Source organism: Solanum tuberosum, unplaced genomic scaffold, assembly GCF_000226075.1.
Source record: "Solanum tuberosum cultivar DM 1-3 516 R44 unplaced genomic scaffold, SolTub_3.0 scf00280, whole genome shotgun sequence".
NCBI classification, from domain to species: domain Eukaryota; kingdom Viridiplantae; phylum Streptophyta; class Magnoliopsida; order Solanales; family Solanaceae; genus Solanum; species Solanum tuberosum.
In genome coordinates, this window is record NW_006239205.1 from 785,923 (window position 1) to 809,963 (window position 24,041).

General features: G+C 35.8%; 1 protein-coding gene and 1 pseudogene across 2 annotated transcripts; both read right to left on the reverse strand.

Moving 5' to 3' along the window:
* Window positions 1-7,820: 7,820 nt before the first annotated feature.
* On the reverse strand, window positions 7,821-11,729 carry LOC102594378 (putative late blight resistance protein homolog R1A-3; annotated as a pseudogene).
* Window positions 11,730-12,535: 806 nt separating this feature from the next.
* On the reverse strand, window positions 12,536-23,921 carry LOC102594706 (putative late blight resistance protein homolog R1A-3). 2 transcript variants are annotated; one of them, XM_015314123.1, is made up of 5 exons: window positions 23,842-23,921; window positions 22,168-22,321; window positions 12,953-16,758; window positions 12,842-12,880; window positions 12,536-12,749 (listed from the first exon to the last, which is right to left on the reverse strand). In XM_015314123.1, exons 3-4 carry the CDS (start codon window positions 16,739-16,741, stop codon window positions 12,872-12,874), a joined length of 3,798 nt encoding a protein of 1,265 aa, XP_015169609.1. In that variant the 5' UTR covers window positions 16,742-16,758; window positions 22,168-22,321; window positions 23,842-23,921; the 3' UTR covers window positions 12,536-12,749; window positions 12,842-12,871. The 2 variants fall into 2 exon arrangements, with proteins under 2 accessions (XP_015169609.1, XP_006358839.2); XM_006358777.2 differs by lacking the exon at window positions 23,842-23,921 and having other exon boundaries at window positions 22,168-22,397.
* Window positions 23,922-24,041: the final 120 nt, after the last annotated feature.

Consider the following 24,041-nt stretch of genomic DNA (forward strand, 5'->3'; position numbering starts at 1 on the left):
AAAAATCATCAAAATTACTTCTCGATTCAAATCTCCTACTAAATAATGCATCATCGTATATTTTATACATTTACATATGATATAAAAATAAAACATATAGTGTCTTCAAACTCCTACTTAACTGATATCATAGTTGGTTTTTTAAAAACAATGAAGAAAAAAACACAAAATTAGAATTTAGTGTTAAAAACTTTTAGTGACGATATTCTGGGCTTTTGTGGCGACTGTTGTTGCCGCTAAAGGTCTAGTTCTTTTGTAGTGAATCCTAGTTGGCAACGCTTAGGTGGAAGGATTAGTCCCACGTGGATTGCCGCGTCAACAAAAATTTGGGGTGTTAACTCTTGAGGGTATTTGTGGTCTCTTAGGATAACAGCGGGGGTACTATTTTTGATCCCAAAATGTAACGAATAATATAAATGATCTATTTCATATAGTTCGGGGCAATTTTGACCCTTTTCCGTAAAGTTAATAATAATTCGAAATTGGCCACTTATATCTCTACTTGTACAATACTCGTATAAATTACAAAGACCACAAAACATTTTTTTGGCCCCTAAAAGTTCTTCAATTCTTTCTATTACATTACTATATAATTATACAATATTTTGTATCTTGATATTTCGTTAAAAATATTTTTATTACCACCTTACATTATTTTTAGCCTAAAGTTTCACTACCCCACATAGGTGTAGGGGTAAAGTCTGGTACATTTTATCCTCCTTAGACTCCACTTGTGGGACTACACTTATATGTTGTTATTCTTCTTGAAATAAATTTAAAAGAAAATGGTGCTACATAAAATGGAACAAAACGAGTAATATGTCCCAAGGTGTACTTGTTTAATTTATTTATTTATTATTATTTTATTTGGGTCGAAGAAAAGAAAACTACAACATAACTAATGGAATAGACTCGTGCTCAAAGAAGCACACCAACCTCTAATGTATCAATTTCTACAAGTGGGAAAAATGAATAAAGGAACTCCAACACCACTTTATTGACTCATTCAAGTTTGTGTGACATAATGAACATGACTTAGTTCATACACACATTAACTTAAGAAACTAATACGACGATTAAAGGTCTAATAGAGTAATAGTAGACCTAAACCTAACCTAGAGTAGATTATAATTATTAAAAAAATTAATAGAGAATAAATTGCCTTATTTCGAGGTCAAAACATACACATATTGTATGTCCTATTCCAAATCAACATATATTGTTGGCAAAAAATCATAGATTAAGCCACCTTTTTAGTTGAAAGCAGAATCTATTTCTATATTGCTCGGATTCTTCAAAAATGTAGAAGGGTGTGTGCCAGATCTTTAAAATAGTACATTTTTAAAGAATTGACACGGATACAATAACAATTTTGAAAAGTCCAAGCAACTTAATTAAATCGACCAAAATGAGTTGTAGAGTTTTTGATAGTTGACAATAAAAGCATAGCCTTTCTGTCTCCCCACCTCATATCAAATTAATTCACACAAGTAGTATCATTCTTTCTCCCTTCCCTGCTTCTAAGGATCTAGGCACCATTAATTATATTAATACAAAGGTCAAATATTTTTTTTTAAATCGAAAACAACAAGGATCAGTGATGCATGATTCACAATTCAATGGATAATGAATTCATCTTTCTGATCTTCTCCACTTGAATATCAAAATTTTATCTGAGGCAAAATTTCATGATTTACACTTAACACATCACACGTTATACTTTTACCACTAATATCAAATCCCTTACTCCTTAGACTAAAAAGAATTTAAATTTGACTCTTATAACATTTCTATTCCAATAAGGCCTACGTACATTTCACCCTATCTAAACTTTACTAGTAAAAATTTACTTTGTAATTGTTAGGTATGTTGTTGACATGAGGTAACAAACACTCTTATATAATTAACTAGATACGTAATTAATTAGATACAAGTTGGTTTAAATAATAATAGTTATAAAAAACTAAAAGGTAACAAATTTGTTTGATATATAAACTTAGATGTATCGTGTCAGGGTCTATTGAAATCAACTTTTTAAATTTTTGCACACTTTATCGTCCTCAAACCTCCCAATTACACTGAATATATTATTAGTTATAAGCTCAACAATGTCAAATTGCGTTGCATCTGACTCCCTTCTACCCCCACCCCAAACCAACCCCCAAATCCTATACCTCCAAAAACTTTTTTAAAAAAATATTAATTAGTGCTAATGAGATTCTATCTTAAAGAAGGATCCACCATGATTAATGAGTAATTAATTAATACCAGTGGTTTCATTAGCCAAATGTTGTGGGCGATTGGAAATTTAGCAGACACATGCATTCACCTTCCCCAAATGTGGAACCCACCTTTTGTCACGACCCGATTTCTCAAGTCATGATGGCACCTACTATAACCCACCAGTAGGTAAGCCAACCCGTAACCCGGAACAACAAGTAATGGGTCTGAGGGTAGAAACTAAACAAGAGTAGGCAAATAACAATATAAATAGGCGGAAGCAAACCAAAAACATATATACAAATAAAGATCCCTCCCAGAACCTGGAATTCACTAGTACAGAGATACTAACAAAATGAGTACAAGTCCCAAAAGAGGACAACAGAGAATGGACTGTCTCGAAAGGTAAAAGACAAGTCTATATATACAGATGGAGACTGAAATAGTACAAAACGTCGTGTGCTCACTCCCGTCTCCGGATCAGTCTGCTCCAAGCTCGATCAACGCTGGCTACTAGTGCCCGGACCTGCATCACGAAATAGATGCAGAGCGTAGCATGAGTACCAAAACAACAGGTACCCAGTAGGCATCATAGGCCGACTGAACTTGAAAAGTAAAGGCAATATGAAAAGAAGGAAGAACGGACCCCCATAAGCTCCACGAGTACACACACTAACTATAACTAAAGAGAATTGCATAAAAGAACCCAAGAACGAAGAACATCGAACTAGAACCTCAGCCCTATTTAGTAGAATCTGACAGTACGGAGGCCGGACCTCGAACCGGATGCTCCCCAGAAGTACCCAAGTAACCAATCACAAATATCAAGTATATGAGGCCGGAACTCTAACCGAATGCTCTATATAGGTATCTGAGCAATAGAGGTCGGACCTTAAACCGGATGCTCTATATAAGTATCTGGGCAATAGAGACCGGACCTTAAATCGGATGCTCTATAAAGGTGCCAATGTAGCTGCTGAAAGAGTCCTAATCGATCCACACTCATAAATATCCGTGGAATGCCGTCCATACTTAGCCAATCAATGTAAGTCCTTGGAACCAGATCAAAAAATCAAATTCAAATCGCGAAGTAGAATCAGTGTCGCCGACGTAACTCGTAAAGCCGTAACATAGGGGAAAATAAGGATAACTAAAGTCGGAGCAAGCGTATCGCCTAACTAAGGCCCAATCTATCAGACTCAAGTCTGCTACACCAGTCTACAGGGATCTAAGTCGGCCGAGCGACGTCGGGGCAAAACTAAGGCCTATTGGATCCGAATCATGTATTTCTAAGGCAAGCCCTAGTCAAACCTAAACTAAGGCCCAACATTCTTCAAATAAACAATAATTAAGCATGCAAGCACTCCACATAGCGAGGAGGGTCCGTTAATAACACAAAGCATGCTCACATTTACCCGATAATTCCCGAAATAGGCCGAAAACATGATTTCTTAACACCTATGCAAGATTCAATAACTACCCAACCCAAATCCCAACTAATCAACATGCATTCACATTCTCGAGCTCAATCTAAGAGAGGGAAACCGTAGCCTACCTGTAGGCCAATCACACGCGCTCCAAAATCACTTCTCCGGAGCTTTCCCTTTCTGAACGTCCTCGAAATGCTGCCCCGCTATCAAAAAATAGAATCATAACGTTATTACAGTCGTTTAGACACAAAAATCACAACAAACGGAGACAAATCAATTTTGGAGTCAAAACGGGAATCGTGGGACCCGCACCGAACTGTCCGAATTTGACTCCGTCAAGACACCCTAAACAGCACTCCAAACTTGTGGTCCAAAATGAAACACAATTTGGGGATCAAAACGCATCAACACCCAACAAGCAAGAAAACCACACTTATATCAACTTAAAAGAAAACGACAAAAGATGAGAGAGTTATGAGAGTTTGAACTTTTGGGAATTGTTTCTGGTTTTCTGCATTTATTGCAGAAAATCTGCAATTTCCCAAGACTTAAAACTCCGACGGGGTGCTCCGAACTCGTTCGGAACCCCGTGCACGCAAACGAGATATGCAACCATACCAAATTCGATATTCCAGACTCAACGGCGCAGTCAAAATTCCATCAGAGGTCATTTCGATAAAAAGTGGGTTCCACTTCCAAAAAGCCCTTTTAAGTCAAAACCAACAAAAGGGCTCGGAAAGATATCGAAAACCTCCAGACACAAAAGAAAGGTCAACTTAGACCAAAATCGACATTCCGGAGCTAACCGCGCTGACGGAATTCTCATCCGAGCGTGTTTACTTAGAATGTTGACCAAAGTCAAACTTAGGCTTAAACTTAAAGTTAAAACGCCTAATCGCACTGACTCACACTGAAAACCTCGGGAGTCATGTCGACCATGCTACTAGCCTAAAATGACCCTTCCGGAGCTGATGAAATCGTCAGAATTGGATTCCGATGTCATCTTCTTGAACTGTTGATCGAAAATGATCGTTCAAGGTTCATAAGCTCCAAAACACAAAAACTCGCACCAAGATCAAACGAACGACCAGGTGACCGAATTGTCAGTCCCAGCAAGTCATAAATGACTTGGGGTCGCTTTAGGAACGCTCTAAACGACACATAGAAGGCAAGACACAAAAATGACCAAGAGGGTCATTACACCTTTACATGTCACTAAGAGTTGAGACAGGATTAAGACCTACCAATTAGCTCTACTAATCTCCTAATTTTCCCTATTGATGGATAAGTTATTTTTTTAAAAAGGAGCAATAATTTGCGGCTGCTTACGTTATATACCTTCTAATTTAGGAAACTAATTCCATTTACTCTAATAATAATTTCAAGATAAATTCTAAATCATTAAGTTGGTTGTTATTGTTTATATTTTATAAATGGGATATTTATGAACATAACTACTATTTTTATATAGAATTTAATGTTCTCTTAATACATAACTTATCCACCATTAATCTAATGCTATATGTTTCACCTTCTTCTTTTTTTCAAACCAAAAAGTAAACATATTATCACATTCATTCTTAAAGATGAAAGTTAATGTATATGTAAAATTATAAGTACAAAGACAAAAAAAAAAAAGATACACATGAGCAAGACAATTAGGTCTTTTTTTTTTTTTTGCTTTTGTCTCTATAATGAAAACTAAAACTAACACACCAAGCTCCGATGCTAACAAAATAACAATTCAACTATAAGAAGAGAGATAGAAAAGTCTTATTATAATTCTAATTACTACAAATAAGTATAAAACTAACATACCAAGCTCTGATGCTTCAGTAGTTGAGTTCTTGTCTATTAACTCAATGACTGTATAAGGGGATCTCACAACTTTCACCACAAATTGTGATATTATTTCACCTGTTTAGAGCTCCTACACACAAGAATTGTAGGCGTAGTAAATAAAAGTCTTCCTGAAGTTAAAATTTATAGGACAAAAAATTATGGAAACAAGAAAAGTCACATGAAAAAATTGAAAGGTCAAATACTATTAAAATAAATATAATGATTCTTTCATTGTCTTTATAATAAATAACTAACAATTCAAATAATAATTAAAATACTATTATTTAATAATTTATTAATTAGATGTTTAATTTAGCCTAGGGATAAAATGGTAATCTAACTTTTCATCTTTGAATTTTTCCACTTTTAGTAATATATGATATATGATATAATGATATGATATGATACATTTCAAATATTAAAAGTAGAATACTACTTTTAATATTGCTTCTTAGTTTTTTGTCAATATACAATTGTGGTAGAAAAAGATAAATATCATAAAGTAATGTAACATGATAGAATCACGAGTGTAGATATTAAAGTGAGATCATAATTCATGTATATTCGACTATAGTACTAATTTGTTAGTATAATTCTCATTGGATCTTGATTAAGTTAGTGCAGATTCCATATGGCATTATTCATTCATTAATCTTTCAGCTTAGTTTTTTTTCAAAATGAAATGATATATATGACATATTCAAATGACCTTAGAACAGATTATTGTATTGTATTTGAACAGCTTGAGAAACTATTCACCTCTTAGTTTTTTTCTTTTTGGTAATTTTAATTATGTATTTTCAATTATTTTATTACTAGTAAAATTACCCGCGCTTCGCGCGGGAATTTAATATCACGGAATATATAAAAAAACTACTTAAAACCTATTAGTCACTAAAACTAAAACACTATATTATCTTACATAAAAGATTAATAATGTAAAGGAAAATGAAAATGATTACATCTTATCATTTATCTTTAATAACATAAGCATAAATTAATGATTGTAAAAATACATATCAGGATATGTAACATAAGCAATGGTGTCACTGAGCCACTCAACATGAGTAAAGTACACAAATATTTAATTGTGAAGAAGGAGGAGGAGGAGGAGGAGGAGAGAAGAGGAGGAGAGAAGAAGAGGAGAAGAGGAAGAAGAAGAAGAAGAAAAGGGTCAGAATTTTTGGTGTTTTAAAATGAGAGGAAATCCTTCTATTTATAGATAATAAATGGTAGTCTGAACAAATATTTATTGTGCCTTATCCGAAAGGTTACAACTATTTGAAAAAGTTGCAACCCTTCAGAAAGGTCACAACCTTTCATAAAAAGTCACAACTTTTCATAAAAGTCGCAACTCTTCATTAAAGTCGCAACTCTTCGTTTAAGTCGAAAATTTTCATAAAAGTCACAACTTTTCATAAAAGTCGCAAGTTTTCATTAAAGTCGCAAAGTTGCAACCCTTCAGAAAGGGAAGACTAGTTTTGGAAATAAAATAAATTAAAAGGGAATCATGGCTTGTGGTGGTGCCACATAGGCGGGTCTAGGGTTCTCTTTTATATATGATATATGATTTTTATATTTTAATATTATTTATATCAGTTAAAAAATTTATATACCGATCAACGTGGAAACTAGTATATATATAGATATCAAAAATTTCAATAGAAGGCTAACACAATGATTTGACAGGAACTTAGTAATAGTAGTGCAGAAATTGGCTAATGGTCAAGTAAAAACATGTCTTCTTCATGATATGTTTCACCAGTTGTGCAGAAACTAATGTAGTTAATTAAAAAGAATAATCTGATGAAGCCTAAATTTATTTTATAAATATATGAGCAAATCTGAAGATTCAAAAATTAGAGAAGTCCATAATTCATGAGAGTTGCGAAAACCAGGTGACCTATTTGATGTTGTTCAAAAGATTTGACTTCCATTCGATGGCATAAATTTATTTTATAAATATACTGAAAATAGTTTAAATATACCCTCATTATACTTTTGGATAAATATACCCCACCAGTTATACTTTTAGCACATATTTACCCTTATAACTAATAGAGGGACGGAGGACAAGGATTAAAAGAACTCATCCAATTTAACCATACCCAGTTATAAGCAAATTTGAAGGTGCTGCATACAATCTTATATTATCACAATCTTGTAAATGTGTAAGATGAAAAGGATTATAGAAATTAACAGGGAAAACAATCACCAAATTATGAAACAATGATTTGATAGTGATCCAAGATCCAGCTGATCCAACCATCTGATGCATTTTTGCCGAGCCACACAAAAGACTGTCTGTGCTTCTAAAAAAACTGAACATTACCGTTGATTCACAGCTTCCTTATGTTTCCAGAACGATCCTGTATTGAACATATTGTTTGCACATTAGGGGTGCGTAGATACTCAAAAGCAGAACATTAAGAGTTTGTTTCTACTTACTTCGGCAATGATGACAATACGGTCGTTTCCTTCATTCTCTTCTACTTCTTGCTTAATTCTCACAGCTGAAGCCTCCTGAGATTTGTTGTTGCACCTAATCAACCTAATCGGTTTCAATGTTGGAATATCTGCAAGGCTAAGGGGGATCTCCTCAAGATTGTCACACTTTTTTATGACAAGTTTTTCAAGCAGGGGAAAGGATTCCTCCGAGGCATCCCACCTTGAGATATCTAACCACACCAGTTTCAACAACTTAAGCTTATCGAACGTGATATCTTGAAGGTACCACCCTTCTAAATAAGTATAAATCCATTTTACAAAATCCACATCTTCTAATTGGAGATACTCCAGGCTTGGTAGTCCCGCAATGAAGTAAATCGCGCTCTCCATAAAACAACCTCCCTTAAGTACCAACTTCTTTATATTTGAAGGCAAGTGCAACTCGGACACAAACGACTCAATGGTAAGGTGAAGTATTTGAAGCTGGGTAAGACTCTCCAATATGAGACAAGTATCTTCTACAAACCCATCCACCCTCACAAAAGTGATTTCGAGTTGTTGAAGATTAGGACACCTCCTTAATAACACATCCACCCTATCAACTTCCAAAATTGTAAATCTAACGTGCCTTAGAATCCTCAAATTTTCCAATTTAGAGGATCCTTCAAAGATCCTCTGCCTATCCTCTCCCAAATCAAATTTAGCATTAGCAATCTCAACATGCCTTAATTTTTCCATTTCCCAAAATGAAGCTGGTAATAGTACCGTAGCATTACTCTTCACAATTAAAGTTTCTATATGGGGCAGATGAGTTTCTGGATGAAAATAGAATATATTTGCCCACACTGAGAGGTACTGAAGGTGATTTGGTGGTTCAAATGTAGCTGTTGACAAATAAAGCACTTCATGGGAACTCAAATCCAAGATCTTAAGAAGTCTCAATTCACTAACCTGACGGAAGGGAATCCCGTCAAAAGATTTTCCTTGATTGGTCGTAATCAGTGACCTCAAGTGTTGGTGGAAAGGCTTCCGTGTTTTGGAGCCCAGAGATGCAAACTTGGAAAGCTCTTTACTGAAACTGAATCTCACTCGACTTCCCTTCCAATCCAAAGGTTGCAACTGGCTATCATGCCCCTTGACTGCCAACATAAATTTCTCTTCTCTACTCTTCTCCAAGCAAAATTGAAACACAACATCATGAACCTGACAAATTTTGACTTTTTCATTGTAACTTTTCATTGAAACCATTACCACATTACTACTAATGAGATCCATCAAGTAATCTTCAGCAAATTCAATGTTCTGCACGAATCCTTCCGCAACCCATAGACTTATCAATGTGGACACTCGAATTCTTGCATCCTCAGGAAACATCCCCATATAAAGAAGACAAGGCTTTAAACAATCAGGTAAGTAATCAAAACTCAACTGCATAGTCGCATGACTATTTTCTTCCGACTCACGATCAAGATAGTCAAATAAAGCATCCTTAACCTCATTCCACCAAGATTCTTCAGATTTTCTTTTTTTGATTACTCCTGCTACCAAGACAACCACAAGAGGCAATCCTTTGCATTTTTTTTTGCAATTTCTAGACTCACATATTGTAGTTCAGGTGGGCAACCTTCCTGCTGAAATACTTTTCTCTGCAACAATTGGAAACTCTGTTCTGTTGTGAGGAATGGAAGAGAATAAGGATCAGTATGGTACTTGACTTTCTTACCCACATTCTCAAGTCGGGTTGTTATTACTATCCTGCTTCTCTTTCCAACGTCTGGAAAACAATGCCTTAAGTCATCCCATGCCATACAATCCCACATATCATCCAATACAATGAGATATCTCTTTCCCAGTAGACTTTTCCTCAACATGTCAGCAAGGATGTCATCTGTATCTCCCTTGTCCTTGGAACAGGTAACTTGACTAAAAATCTCTTGTAATAGCTTTCTCCGGTTATATGTTTGGGAAACGATGCACCATGCTCGAACATCAAAATGAGAAACAATGTTGTCACTATTGTACACCTTTCTAGCAATTGTCGTTTTCCCTTGTCCCCCCATGCCTACAATTGGGACGACGTCTAGCTCATTTGTACCTCTAATCAGAAACTGAATCATTCTTTCTGTGTCTTTCCCAAAACCCACTATCTCCTCATCAATCACTGGATTGTTATGTTGAGTTGGCAGGTGTTTAAATGGTGCTACCACATAGCAAGGCTTAAGAGCAACGTCTGCTGACCACATCTCAGTCACCTCCGCATTAATTTGCTTGATCTCTTTTAAGATTGAAGGAAGTGAGCAAAAAATATGCAAAAAAGAATTATACTGAGAAAGAATAGAGTCAATGGCAACCTCAAATTCATATGCCAAATTGATGGTACGTCTATGAAGAACTTTAGAAATTTTATGTTTATGGTGCACCTTTGCGACATTTATGAAAATGAATGACAGCTCCTTCTCTAAAATGGATGTAAGAGATGATAGCTCTTTCTCCAAATTACCTAAAAGAGGTTTCATCAGAAAATCTAAACCAGATTTAGATTTTGTCATCTCATTAAGTTTCCTTGAAAGAGAATCCAGAAAGCTCGATCCACCAAAGGTGGAGAACTGAGATGGAGTGAATTTTAAGGATTTGTAGTACGTCTCCACTTGTGCCTTCAGATCTTTAGTTTTCTCCAATATCTGTAACGAGCAAAGACTTATTTTGCTAGTGTCATCTTTGTTTATAGAGCTAGGAAGAAGTTTTTGGATCACATATACAACATCACCCGCTATAGCTCCAACTTTTTCCATAACCTCATTCAACCAGTTACCATTACTAACATGATTTGACAAATCAGCATCAAGGAAAACCAACAAGAACTCTATTGCCACATCAATATTTTGAGCAGAGATATTATCAGGAAAATTCTCGAGCTTTTTGTTTCTGAGATACATTAGCAGACTGTGGAGATGATGTGAAAATTCTTTTGGCAATTTCTTGTCCTTGAATGTTTTTGATTGAATAAAAGTTTGAAGCCTTTAGTTCATTGAGAAAAATCTTCTTCATTTCCAGCTCCACTAACACAATCAAGCATATTAGATAAGAAGGTTTATTCAAGATACCACACCCATATGGTTCGACCTCATCTTTATGTGTATTATCTACAAAATCAGCAACAACGTTAACTGTAACAGAAAGACAAAGTTGTCCCACATTGCTAGCCATGAACTGAATTCGAGTCTCCAAACATTCCAGCTTCTCATCGTCAACGTAACTATTTATCTCTGTGGCATATAAGTATCTCAAAAATTTCATTTTCTTATGAACAATTTTCAGTTGCATTATAAATCTGAATATTGCAAGGTTTTCTTCAGGAGGGTCATACCTAACCCTTTCCAAGAACATCATTATCATATCATTTAGATTCTTTCCGAGGCAATCCATATATTCTGACAGATCAAAATCATTCAACTCATAATTGTAACTAAAATTGGTATTACCTTCAAAGAATTCCAACAAATGTGGTACTTGCCTTTCCCTAATCAACTCATAACTATACTTATCTACTTTGATATATGAAGTCCCTTGGAATACCCTTCGAAGCATTCTTACAATCGATTTGGCATTCTTTGTGAGTTTGACTGAGGAATCAGAAAAAAGAACACGATGACACTTTATAAAGGTTCTTAAAACTCTTAGCACCATTTCAAGTTTCTCAATTCGATTAATCCTGAGGCTACTCTGGGAACCGTTACTCTTCATCCTTCTTAGGTTAGCTAACATTTCCTCAATTTCATTTTGAGCCATTTTCTGTTTACAAATTCCTGCAAGTTATTCAACTCCTGGAATTAGGATCATTAAGAGCAACATTTTTATTCATGTCTTTCAATATCTTAATGCTTGTGAAAGATTATACATCTCATGTATCATTTCATCAAACAAATGATGTATATTTATCTTTTTCATATGGTCACTTAACTAATAATTATTATCTCATAAAATCACTTAACTAATTCTTTTGAATGGGCCATTTGAAAAAATAATAATCCAACTCTCTATCTATAGGAAAAAAGTAATTCATGAAGAAGATGACTTATACAGTTAGTTAATAAGTGAAACCAACATTAAAAGTTGTATCTTCAATTTTCTGATCCAGTCATTAAAAGGAACAAATATGATTATAATTAACGGCTCTTGGAATTTGGGTCGTAACACAATCTTGTCTCCTACTATCGAGTAAATGAAGAACAAAAAAGGACAATACAACAATAACAAAGTTCAAAAGTTTTAGTGCATAGTAAAATATTATGTCGATGAGCTTAAATCTAAGACTCTTATCAAAACCTTCGAGTTTTCTATGCTGTGAAAATTTGTAAATTTGTGAGGTTTGCTTATATTCAACAAGAAATTTTTTTTGTAGTTGAGTTAATTTTGCAACTCTAACTTGTCATGGCAAAGAGACAACCTCAACCTCAGTGAAGAAAGTTTCCTGTTTCTCCGATGTTAGCTAGAGAGTCTGTTATAAGACAACGACTAATAAAACCAATAATAACAAAAAGAAAGAGTCAATTTGAATTATCACATCCAACATAAAAATCTCTAAAGATGTTGAGGTTTCCTTTGAGTTTTTCATGAACGTAGGCCCGTAATACAAACTAAATGGGGTCTTTCTTAGTACTCTAAAAGACATGAAGAAACTTGCTCACTTCAGAATATCAAGACATGGATGTGAAGGAACTGCCAAAAATAGTATGTGAATCTATTGACAGAGAAGGCAAATGTTTCATTGTGCTGGATAATGTGTGGATGCAAGCCGTCATGAACTTGCTGCAGTAGTCAAATTCAAACAAATCCTCGTGAGTTTAAGAGCAATTAAGGGAAAACAAGCATCAATTAAAAAAGGCAAACTGAAACAATACCATTGTTGTGGTTACAGGCACATACTTGATTCACCAATCCTGTATTGAACATATTGTTTGAACATTAGATACTCAAAAACAGAACATATTTAGGAGTTTGTTTCTACTTACTGTGATAATGAGGTCAATACGGTCGCATCCTTCAATATCTTTGACTTCTTCCTTGATTCTCACTGCTGAAGCCTCCAGAGATTTGTTTTCACACCAAATCAACTTAATCTGTTTCAGTGTTAGAATATCTGCAAAGGTAAGGGGGATCTCCTTGAGGTGGTCACACCTTTCTATAACAAGTGTTTTGAGCTGGGGAAAGGATTCCTCCGAGGCATCCCACCTTGAGATATTTAAGCGCGACAGTTTCAAGCACTTAAGGTTATGGAATGTGATATCTCCAAGGCACCAATCTCTGCTTTGAAAAAAATTGTACGGTTCCAATAATTGGAGATACTCTAGGCTTGGTAGTCCCGCAATGAAGGAAACCAGGTTTTCTATATCAATCCCACATAGTACCAACTTCTTTAAATTTGAAGGCAATTGTAACCCAGATATAATGTTGGGCCTCTCAATGTAAAGGAAAAGATATTGAAGCTGGGTAAGATTCTCCAATGTGAGACAAAATAAATCTGCCGAATTTTTACTGCCCCAATATTCAAAATCGATGTTCAGTTTTTGAAGATTAGGACACCTCCTTGATAACACATCCACCTTATCCCCTTCATCAATTCGAAATTTTACATACTTCAATATCCTCAAATTTTCCAATTCAGAGGATCCTTCAAAGAGCCCCGGATTATCCTCTTCCAAATCAAATTTAGCATTCCAAATCTTAACATGCCTTAATTTTTCCATCTCCCAAAAAGACGCTGGTAACTGTACATTATCCAAATAACTATTTACAATTAAAGTTTCAAGACTGGGCAGATGTGATTCTGGATGAAAATAGAATTTCTTTGCACAAACTGCGAGGTATTTCAGGTGATTTAGTGGTTTAAATGTAGCTGACGACAAATAACCCACTTCATGGGAAGTCAAATCCAAGACCTTAAGAAGTCGCAATTTAAGAATCTGACAGAAGGGAATCCCATCAATTAACTCTAGGTCATTTATCGCTATCAGTGACCTCAAGTGTTGGTGGAAAGGCTTCCGTGTTTTGGATACTAGAGATGCAAACTTGGAAACCTCTTTAATGAAACTGAAGCTCACTCGACTTTCCTTCCATTCAAAAGGTTGAAACTGGCTATAATGCCCCTTCACTGCCAACATAAACTTTTCTTCTCGACTCTTCTCCAAGCAAAAGTGAAGCACTACATCATGAACCTGACAGTATTTGACCTTACCATTATAACTTCTTTTTGAAACCATTACCACATTACTGTGAATGAGATCCATCAAGTAACCTTCAGCTGCCTCTTCCATCAATCTCCCAGATTCAATGTTCTGCACGAGTCCTTCCGCAATCCATAGACTTATCAATTCAGATACTGGAATTATTGCATCCTCCTGAAACATCCCCATATAAAGAAGACAAGGCTTTAAACAGTCGGTTAAGTTATAGTAACTCAACTGCATAGTTGAAAGACTATATCCTTCCGACTCACAATCAAGATAGTCAAATAAAGAATCTTTCACCTCATTCCACCAAGATTCTTCCATTTTCCTTTTTTTGATTATTCCAGCTACCAAGACAACCACTAGAGGCAATCCTTTGCATGTTTCTGCAACTGCTTGACTCACATCTTGTAGTTCAGGTGGGCAATCTTCCTCTGGAAACACTTTTTTCTGCAATAATTGGCAACTCTCTTCTGTTGTGAGGAACCGAAGAGAATAAGGATCAGTATGGTACTTGACTTGCTCGCCCACTTTCTCAAGTCGAGTTGTTACTACTATTCTGCTTCTATTTCTGAAATCTGGAAAAGAAAGCCTCAAGTCATCCCATGCCATATAATCCCACATATCATCCAAAACAATGAGATATCTCTTGCCCATTAAGCTTTTCCTCAACTCATCAGCAAGGATGTCATCCTTGTCTCCCTTGTCCTTGGAACCGGTAACTTGACTCAAAATCTCTTGTAATAGCTTTCTCCGGTTATATGTTTGAGAAACGATGCACCATGCTCGAACATCAAAATGACAAACAATGTTGTCAATATTGTACACCTTTCTAGCAATTGTTGTTTTACCTTGTCCCCCCATGCCTACAATGGGGATTACGTCTAGCTCATTTGCACCTCTAATCAGATACTTAATCATTATTTCTGTGTCATTCTCAAAACCCACTATCTCCTCATCAGTCACTAGATTGCTACGTTGAGTTGGCTGGTGTTTAAATGGTGCTACTGCATAGCAAGGCTTAAGAGCAACTTCTGTTGACCACATCTCAGTCACCTGCACATTAATTTGCTTGATCTCTTTTAAGATTGTAGGAAGTGAGCAAAAAATATGCCAAAACAGATTGTTGTGAGCAAGAATAGAGTCAATGGCAACTTCAGCTTCATGTGCCAAATTGATAGTACGCCTGTGAAGATCTTGAAGAATTTCATGTTCATGGTGCACCTCGACGACATCTCTGAAAATGGATGATAAAGATGACAGATCCTTCTCTAAAATGGATGTAAGAGTTGATAGCTCTTTCTCCAAATTCCCCAAAAGAGATTTCATCAGGAAATCTAAACTAAATTTACATTTCGACATCTCATTCAGTTTCCGTATAATAGAATCCAGAAAGGTCCATCCACCAACAGTAGGAAGCTGAGATGGAGTAAACGTTAAGGATTTGTAGTAAGTTTCCACTTGTGCCTTCAGATCTTCAGTTTTCTCCAATATCTGTATCGAGCAACGACTTATTTTGCTAGTGTCATCTTTGTTTATAGAGCTAGGAAGAAGCTTTTCTATGACATATAGAGCATAACCTGCTATAACTCCAACTTTTTCCATAACCTCATTCAACCAGTTACCATTAATAACATGATTTGACACATCAGCATCAAGGAAGACCAACAAGAACTCTATTGCCACATCAATATTTTGAGCAGAGACATCATCAGGAAAGTTTTCGAGCTTTTCTTTTCTGAGATACATTAACAATTTGTGGAGATGATGAGAAAATCCTTTTGGTAATTTCTTGTCTTTGAAAGTTCTTGAATTAGTAAACTTTGAAGCCTTTAGTTCACTAAGAAAAATCTTCTTCATTTCCAGCTCCACTAACACAATCAAGAATAATAGATAAGGAGGTGTATTCAAGAGATCCTCATACTCATCCACATCCTCATCCTCATCTATATCATTTACAAGATTAGACAAAGCAAGACACAAATGTCCCACATTGTTAGCCATGAACTGAATTCGAGTCTCCAAACATTCCAGCTTCTCATGGTTGACGTAACCATTTATCTCTGTAGCATATAAATATGTCAAAAATCTCAGTTTCTTTTGAACAACTTTCAGTTCCTTTAAAAATCTGTGTATTTCATGGTTTTCTTCAGGAGGGTCAGACCTAGCCCTTTCCAGGCCGAACAACAGTACATCATTTAGATTCTTTCCGGCGTAATCCATACATTCCGACATATCAAAATCATTCAACTCATAATTGTAACTTAAAATGGTATTACGTTCCAAGAATTCCAACAAATGTGATTCTAGCCTTTCTAGATTAAGGTTAGTTTTACATTCATCTGGAATCCCATCCAATACCCAGTTAAGCACTGCCATAGTCGATTTGGCATTCTTTGTGTGTTTGACTAAGGACTCACGAAAAAGAACATGATGATACTTTATAAAGGTTCTCAAAATTCTTAGCATCATTTCAAGTCCCTTAATTTGATCAATCTTGGTGCTATCCAGATTACCTCCACTCTTGATCCTTCTTAGGTGATTTAACATTTCCTCAATTTCATTTTCAGCCATCTTCTCTTGAAAAATTCCTGCAAGTTCACCAACTCTTGGAATTAGGTTCATTAACAACATATTTATTCATGTCTTTCATATCTAGTGTTTATAGCTATATAAGTTGATGCTTGAGAAAGATAGTACATTTTATGTACCATTTTCATCTAACAAATGGTGCATGTTATCAAAGAAAATCATATTTCACTCACTTTCATATGGTCACTCAACTACTAGTCATTTTCTTTAGACAAAAGAAAACTAATATCAATGTGTGACGCTAATGATGGAGTGCGGACCTCTAAGAGTTGGTCAAAGAAAAGGATTGACAAGCATTTAGGTTGGCAAAGATGTTAGTTGAAATCACACATAGGAATTGCCCAAATAGGGGAAGAAAATAATAAAAAAAAAAAGTTACAAATACGTAACACAAGTTCACTACACTTTTGAGATCGACGATGCATATCCCAAAAGCTTGGCTCTGACAAGATGGTCATTATCATTGCTTATTTTTAGATCTCAAGAGCATCAAATGTGTGTCTAAACTGTGATACAAGTCGAGAAATTAAAACAAGTTTCATCTAAAAGAGGGAAAATGATTTTCCTCACTTATAAAAGGGAATCATTTTCCTTACAATTGTCGTAGCTTTTATATTCACAACACTTGCTTTAACTAATACTTAGGTATTATAATATACTAGTATTTAGGCACACGTGTTGTATGTGCACCCCATGATAATGGGTATGAACTATTAAAAAATCACATAAAAATTCTTTAAAATTGTGTTTGAGTTAACAGTAATGTTAAAGAAGATAGAAGAAAAACTGGCATGAGAAAGGGGACTTTTCCTTTTACTTACCTTGGATACCCGATTTTCTATGGTAGGAAGAAGATAGTATTTTTTGAAGACCTGGTGAAGAAAGTTATGAAAAGGATGATGTCTTGGCAAAATAAACTCTTATCTTTTGGAGGAAGATATATTTTGATATCACATGTTTTGCAGTCGATACCTGTATATCTCCTATCAGCCATGAATCCCCCTAAAAGAGTTATAGAACATATTCATAAAAATTTTGCAACTTTCTTCTGGGGTAATACATCAAGTCCGAAAAGAAAACATTGGGTTGCCTGGGAAGCTATGTGTTTACCTAAAATTGAAGGAGGCTTAGGGTTTGGATCACTACATGATACATCAAAGGCGTTGTTTGGCAAACTATGGTGGAATCTAAGGACAACTAGATCACTATGGAGTGCTTATATGGTAAACAAATACAACAAGAAATTTCACCCTGCCATAGCTCAAGCAAAAGGTAGTTCACTTGTTTGGAAAAAGATGGTGGAAGTTAGAGAAGAACTAGAACATTTGATTTGGTGGCAACTTAAGGCTGGAAATTCTAGCTTCTGGTTTGTTAATTGGACTAAGCAGGGGGGCCTTTATTTCGTGGACAATGAAAAGTATTGGATGAGGAGGCAGAAGTGAAACAATTCATTACAAATGGCTATTGGAATGTGCAGAAACTACAGGAAGTCTTATCAGTAGGTATGGTGCAGCATATACTTGATAACATCAGCCCACAACTAGTCAATGTAGATAATGACACATCATGGTGGATGGGAAATTCAAATGGAAAGTTCACAGTCAAATCAGCATGGAATGAATTAAGACGGAAGCAGGAGAAAATACAGACCTTTGACTATATTTGGACTAAAGGGTTGCCTATAAAGATTAATTTCTTTTTATGGAGAGCATGGAAAGGAAGAATACCTACTGACGATAATCTAAAAAGGATGAAAATTAGTGTGGTATCAAGATGTTGGTGTTGTGAGGATCATAAAATAGAAACCATGTCACATATTTTTCTAACATCTCCAATAGCTACTAAGCTATGGAGACAGTTTTCTTCTTGTGCAGGTTATAACATTGAAGGATTGCAACTGCAACAAGTCATATGTAAGTGGTGGACAACTAATCAACCCCCACAGCATTTTCAAAGCCATCCCAGCAATCATTATGGAAGAGAAGGAATTCTAGGAAGCATGGAGGAGATACTACATATAATAGAATGGTATCTCCTCTGTTCCAAAAGATTGGCCATCAATGATACAAGTGCTAAGTAATTACAGACCAAGACTATATCATTGTTTGACACATTGGAAGAAACCAGAAACAGGCAGAATAAAGATAAATACTGATGGAGCAAGCAAAGGGAATCCAGGATTGAGCTTGTAACATCCGACAATTTAAAATGAATATGAAGAAGCTTGAAATTGGAAGTAGTCACTTTTGGAAAAAGTCCAGAATCTGGAAATTTGGCTAAGTTCAAAATCTGGAAATTTGGCTAAGTGTGGAAATCAGTGAGTTTTTTGCCAACTTTGAGCAGTCATAACTCCTAGCTCAGGATGATCCAGGAGTATTTCCAGCTATTTTTGGAAAGTCCCTTGGAACGATCTTTCCAACTCCACTGAGTTTTACTCGATTCCGAGTTCGTATGAGCGAGTTATACCCTTTGAAAGTTGGGCAGTTGGCAGGGAGTCCGTCCGGAAAATTTAAGGGCATTTTGGTCTTTTCCCTAGCCATTTTCTTTTGGGATTATATTGGGTGTTAGGCTTATTTTGGATCATTTTTGTCCCATTTTAAAAGAGAAAGAGTTAGGGTTCTTGAGAGTGAAGAAGAGAAGAAGAAGAGAAGAAGGAGAAGAAGAAGAGAAGAAAGAAGAGATCAACAAGTTTCCGTCAAAGATCACCGTGGATTTTCGTCGGGGGTGATCCCTTTCAAGGTATGCGAGTCTTTAGTGTGGGTTCATCCTTTCCCCCACACACCAAACTCATTTTTATGATTTGAGAAAAGATTGGATTGTGTTGTTGAAGTTATTAGTTGTTGTTGATGTTGTTGATTGTGATGTTGAAGCTATTGTTGATTGGGACATGTTTTCCGGTTGTGTTTTTGAGTTATAATCTCTTGTATGTTGAGAGATTTTATGATCCTTAGTGCTGGTTGGTTCATACCCCCACACACCAACTCATTTTTAACTCCAAGAAAAGATTTATTTTGGTTGTTGAAGTTGTTAGCTGTGTTGTTGAAGTTCTTGCTGATTTGGGACAGGATTTGGTTGTGTTTTTAGTGGAATCCACTGTATGTTGAGGGGTTTATGACCCCAAGTGTTTGGGAAAAGAACCTTTGAAGTTAAGAGGGTTAGAGTTAGCAACATGAAGGAGAGAAGTTAGGCTGCTTTCAGGAAACAAGTCTGCGTCGCGGCTGTGTTCCCTCTGTGAACCAAATCTGCTCTGTTTTCAGAAATTTAATTTCGTAATTCTTCTTAAGTTTAGCTGTCCTATATTATTCCTAAACATCATGGAGTCCTTCCAAACACAAATCATTACCCTTGAGTTCATAATCCAATTCAAGGAGAGTTAGTTCCAAGTCAAGTAAAGTTAGAAGTCAAATGAAGTTAAGAGTTGCGGGCCAGTTTTTCAGAAAAAGAGTTATCGTTTTCTAAATGAAGCAAGGTTGGAAACTGAGATTTCCAAAGGAGCCTTCGGGCCAGATTTTCAGAAAAAGAGTTATGTTTCTACATTTAAGCAAGGTTGGAAACTGAGATTTCCAAAGGAGCCTTCGGGCCAGATTTTCAGAAAAAGAGTTATGTTTCTACATTTAAGCAAGGTTGGAAACTGAGATTTCCAAAGGAGCCTTCGGGCCAGATTTTCAGAAAAAGAGTTATGTTTCTACATTTAAGCAAGGTTGGAAACTGAGATTTCCAAAAGAGCCTTCGGGCAAGTTTTTGAGTAATTATCTCATATCAGCAGGAATAAATATGTTTTTAAAACATAAGAGCCAGTACTTTTTTTTTGGGAGTAGTATCGAGCACCGAATTGGGGGAGCGTTCAAAGAACCCACAGCCCCCATAGAACCATGTTAGCCACCATGGGTAGAAAAGGATCATACTCTTTAGATGAATCCTTTTCATATTAGACTAGTGGATCCATTAGGCAGTTCAGGTCCTATACCTTTGGCCGGGAATAGGATGCTCTGGCAGCGTGAGGTCGATCGCTGTATCATCACTATAGCTCTTATGTGATGGTTGTCGGTTAGAGAAACTCCCACAGCAGTTATTGTATTTTCATACACATACATTATTGTATTTTTTATATACATCAATTCATTGTATTTCTATATACATCTCAGGCTTATTGTCTTTGTACACATACAGTGTTTATAGCATGTTTTAAGCAGTCTTTCTTTATATCGCACTTGTTTTAGATTGCCTTATATTGAAAGAAGTCAGTCAGGTTGAGTTGAGTTGAGCAAGGTAAGCTTTTCAGTTTCTTCCTAGATTCCTTCTAGCCTATGTTGCTTAGTTTTCCTAGCTCGCATACTCGTACATTCCATGTACTGATGCCAGTTGGCCTGCATCGTCTTATGATGCAGATACAGGTACCCCGGATCAGCATCCTGCACGTCATTGATCCAGCTGAGCACTCCAGAGTCAGTGGTGAGCCTCCTTACATTCCGGAGGACTCAATCATTTTGTGTACTTAATATTGTTCTATTAGGATGTTGCGGGGTCTGTCCCAACATCTATCTCAGTATATTAGAGGCTTCATAGACTGACAGTCAGTCAGTTAGTTTTGAGTCTCTCATCTATGTATATATGCAAATATTCTATTTTGAGATTCGAGTTGTCTTTATGGCCATATTTTATAAGTTAAGTTGTTTTGTAATATTGCATTGCATTGAGTTATTATGTTGGGTTAGGTTTCCGCTGAGTTAAGAAAGTCAGGCCAAGGGTTCGCTTGGGCCAGAAATGGTCTCCGGGTGCCGGTCCCGCCCAGGGTGTAGGCTCGAGGCGTGACAGAGCTCTTACAGGTTCTGCCTAAGGAATGATAGAGGAGATCTATTGTATGCAGAGGCAGGACAAATAGGGGAAAACACCAATATGATTGCAGAAACCATAGTAGCACAAAAGGCAGTGCATTGTTGTTTATCAAGAGATATACATAATGCAAGAATAGAAACATGAGATTCTTTAATACTAAAGAACATCATCCAGGAAGTGTGGAAAGTGCCATGGGAAATAGTACAACAGGTGGAAGAAATAAAGAATACAATGCAACAACTACTGATGGAAATTACACACACATACAGGAAGCAAATCAGTTAGATGACTATATTACAAGCATTGCACTTGAACAAGACAACCCAGTCCATTACCACAGTTTTCAAGATCTCCCCACCAAAGGACGGAAGATATTGAATTCGGATAAATCACAAATTCCAATCCTCAGAATCAGAACTAGAAAGATTACACAGTCCTAAACAAGACCAAGCAACAAATGGGGGCTAGATCAAGAGGAAATACAACAAGAACAAAGTCAGTCATTATACATCTGTAACCCAGAAGAAGAAAATGGTGATTAAAAATGTTCAGTTCAAGTCAAGAGGAGTTACCAGCGTAGCAGAAGCCAGTGGCTTTCCCAATCGATGTTCAAAGATTTGGAACTAGGCTGATGTCCTACAACAACACCGATGGCTTGAAGTTTATTACTAACAATTCGTTTTCTCATCATCCCAAATATGGATCGACATACAGAAGGAGCACATCCTTGCAAATCATAAGCAGAACATTTCAGACCCATCTCCAAAGACTTTCCACATATTTCAAGTTTATTTATTTTTTGTTTTTGTTTCTTCTTTACCGTTAGCTTTCTAGGAAGTTGTAGTTGTTTTTATTAATTCAATAAAAGCCTGACCCATGTGGTCATATTAATTTTTTTTTTAAAAAGAGTTAACAGTAACATAAAAGAGTTCAAATATGCCATCAAATTTTGGAAAAAAGACTCGTTTATGCCACCCGTTAATAGTTGGCTGACTCAATCATGCCACTGCATTAGAGAAAGGGTTCATTCGTGCCATTATTTTTTAACATACAGGTTTGACGGTTAGCAAAACCGTTCTTTCCTCTTATTACAGGTCCACATCACTAAAATTAAACTGATCAAAAAAGTTCAAATATGCCATCAAACTTTGGAAAAAGGTTCATATATGCCATTTGTTAATAATTGAGCTCAACCATTCCACTGTCATTATAGATAGGACCCATTCGTGCTACTTTTTTAACGGCCAGGTTTGATGATTTCGCAAAATTATTTTTTTCATGTGGCCTCTTATTAGAGGTCCACATGCAAAAATAAACCAACCTAATTTAATTAAATTTGAAATTAAAACCTGACTCAAAACACCACACTGGACCCACCCTAACCTATTTCCCCTTTTATTTATCCCCCAGACCCTTAGATTGATCAATTGACAAGAAACATGGTTGAATTCAACTATTAATGAATGGCATAGACGAACATCTTGTCACAGTTCAATGGCATATTTGAACTTATTTTTCGACCAGTTTAATTTTGGTGACATGGACCTCTAATAAGAGGCCATATGGAAAAAATAGTGTTGAAAAACCACAAATCCTGACCGTTAAAAATCAATGGCATAATGGGTCATTTATGTAACGGCAATGACATGATTGAGCCCAACTATTAAATGAGGTTTTTTTTCCTCAAAATTGGATGACATATATGAGTTTTTTCTCTACTAATTATTATTACAGAGAAACAACTAATGCATTCCCAATGACTAATAAAAAAAAGTGTGTGTGGAAGGATAGCATGACTAGTCGCTCAGTTGGTTGGATATCAGAACTTTCACCTTTTGAGGGTTCAACTCCCTACCCCAAATTTGTATCTATAAAGACATATAACCAGCCATCTGCTGTTGATCACTTTTTTTTTTTTTAAGAAGAAATTTAAAGAGGAAAACAAAAATAAAACACTTCTTTAACTGGTTCAACAGAGCATAAACTAATTATTATGTCTGATATCCATTTTTTTGTTATCTAGACCTATATCAGAAATTAAAACACAAGTGTTTTTGAAGTGCCATAGTGTTTCATACAAGACAATCATAAAATGTCTACATCAAAACCATATTCACAATATTTGAAGTGCCATTGTGTTTCATGAAGTTTATTGGTAAAATGGATTAATAACTCAGGTGTTGTATCAGTTTAAGAACTTGGAGATTTTGGAAAGCAATAGAAAGTTAATATTCAATATATCTTACAATTTTCGAGCGTGACGAGTAGTCGATTGATCGATCTTCTTTTGCCTTTTTGTATCTCCAATTAGTTCTGATCCAATCCTAGAAAAAGAGTTGTTGATAACTTATCTATAAAGCAGATTCCACTTAAGAAAGGATAAAAATTCAAAGGGAGATTTAGAAAAATGTTTATTGAAAAATACCTGATAAAGATTGAAGTAGGA

What these genes read in the sequence shown, in the direction of transcription:
- LOC102594706 (XM_015314123.1), bottom strand. Translation starts at nt 16,741, where the DNA reads ATGGCTGAAAATGAAATTGAGGAAATGTTAAATCACCTAAGAAGGATC.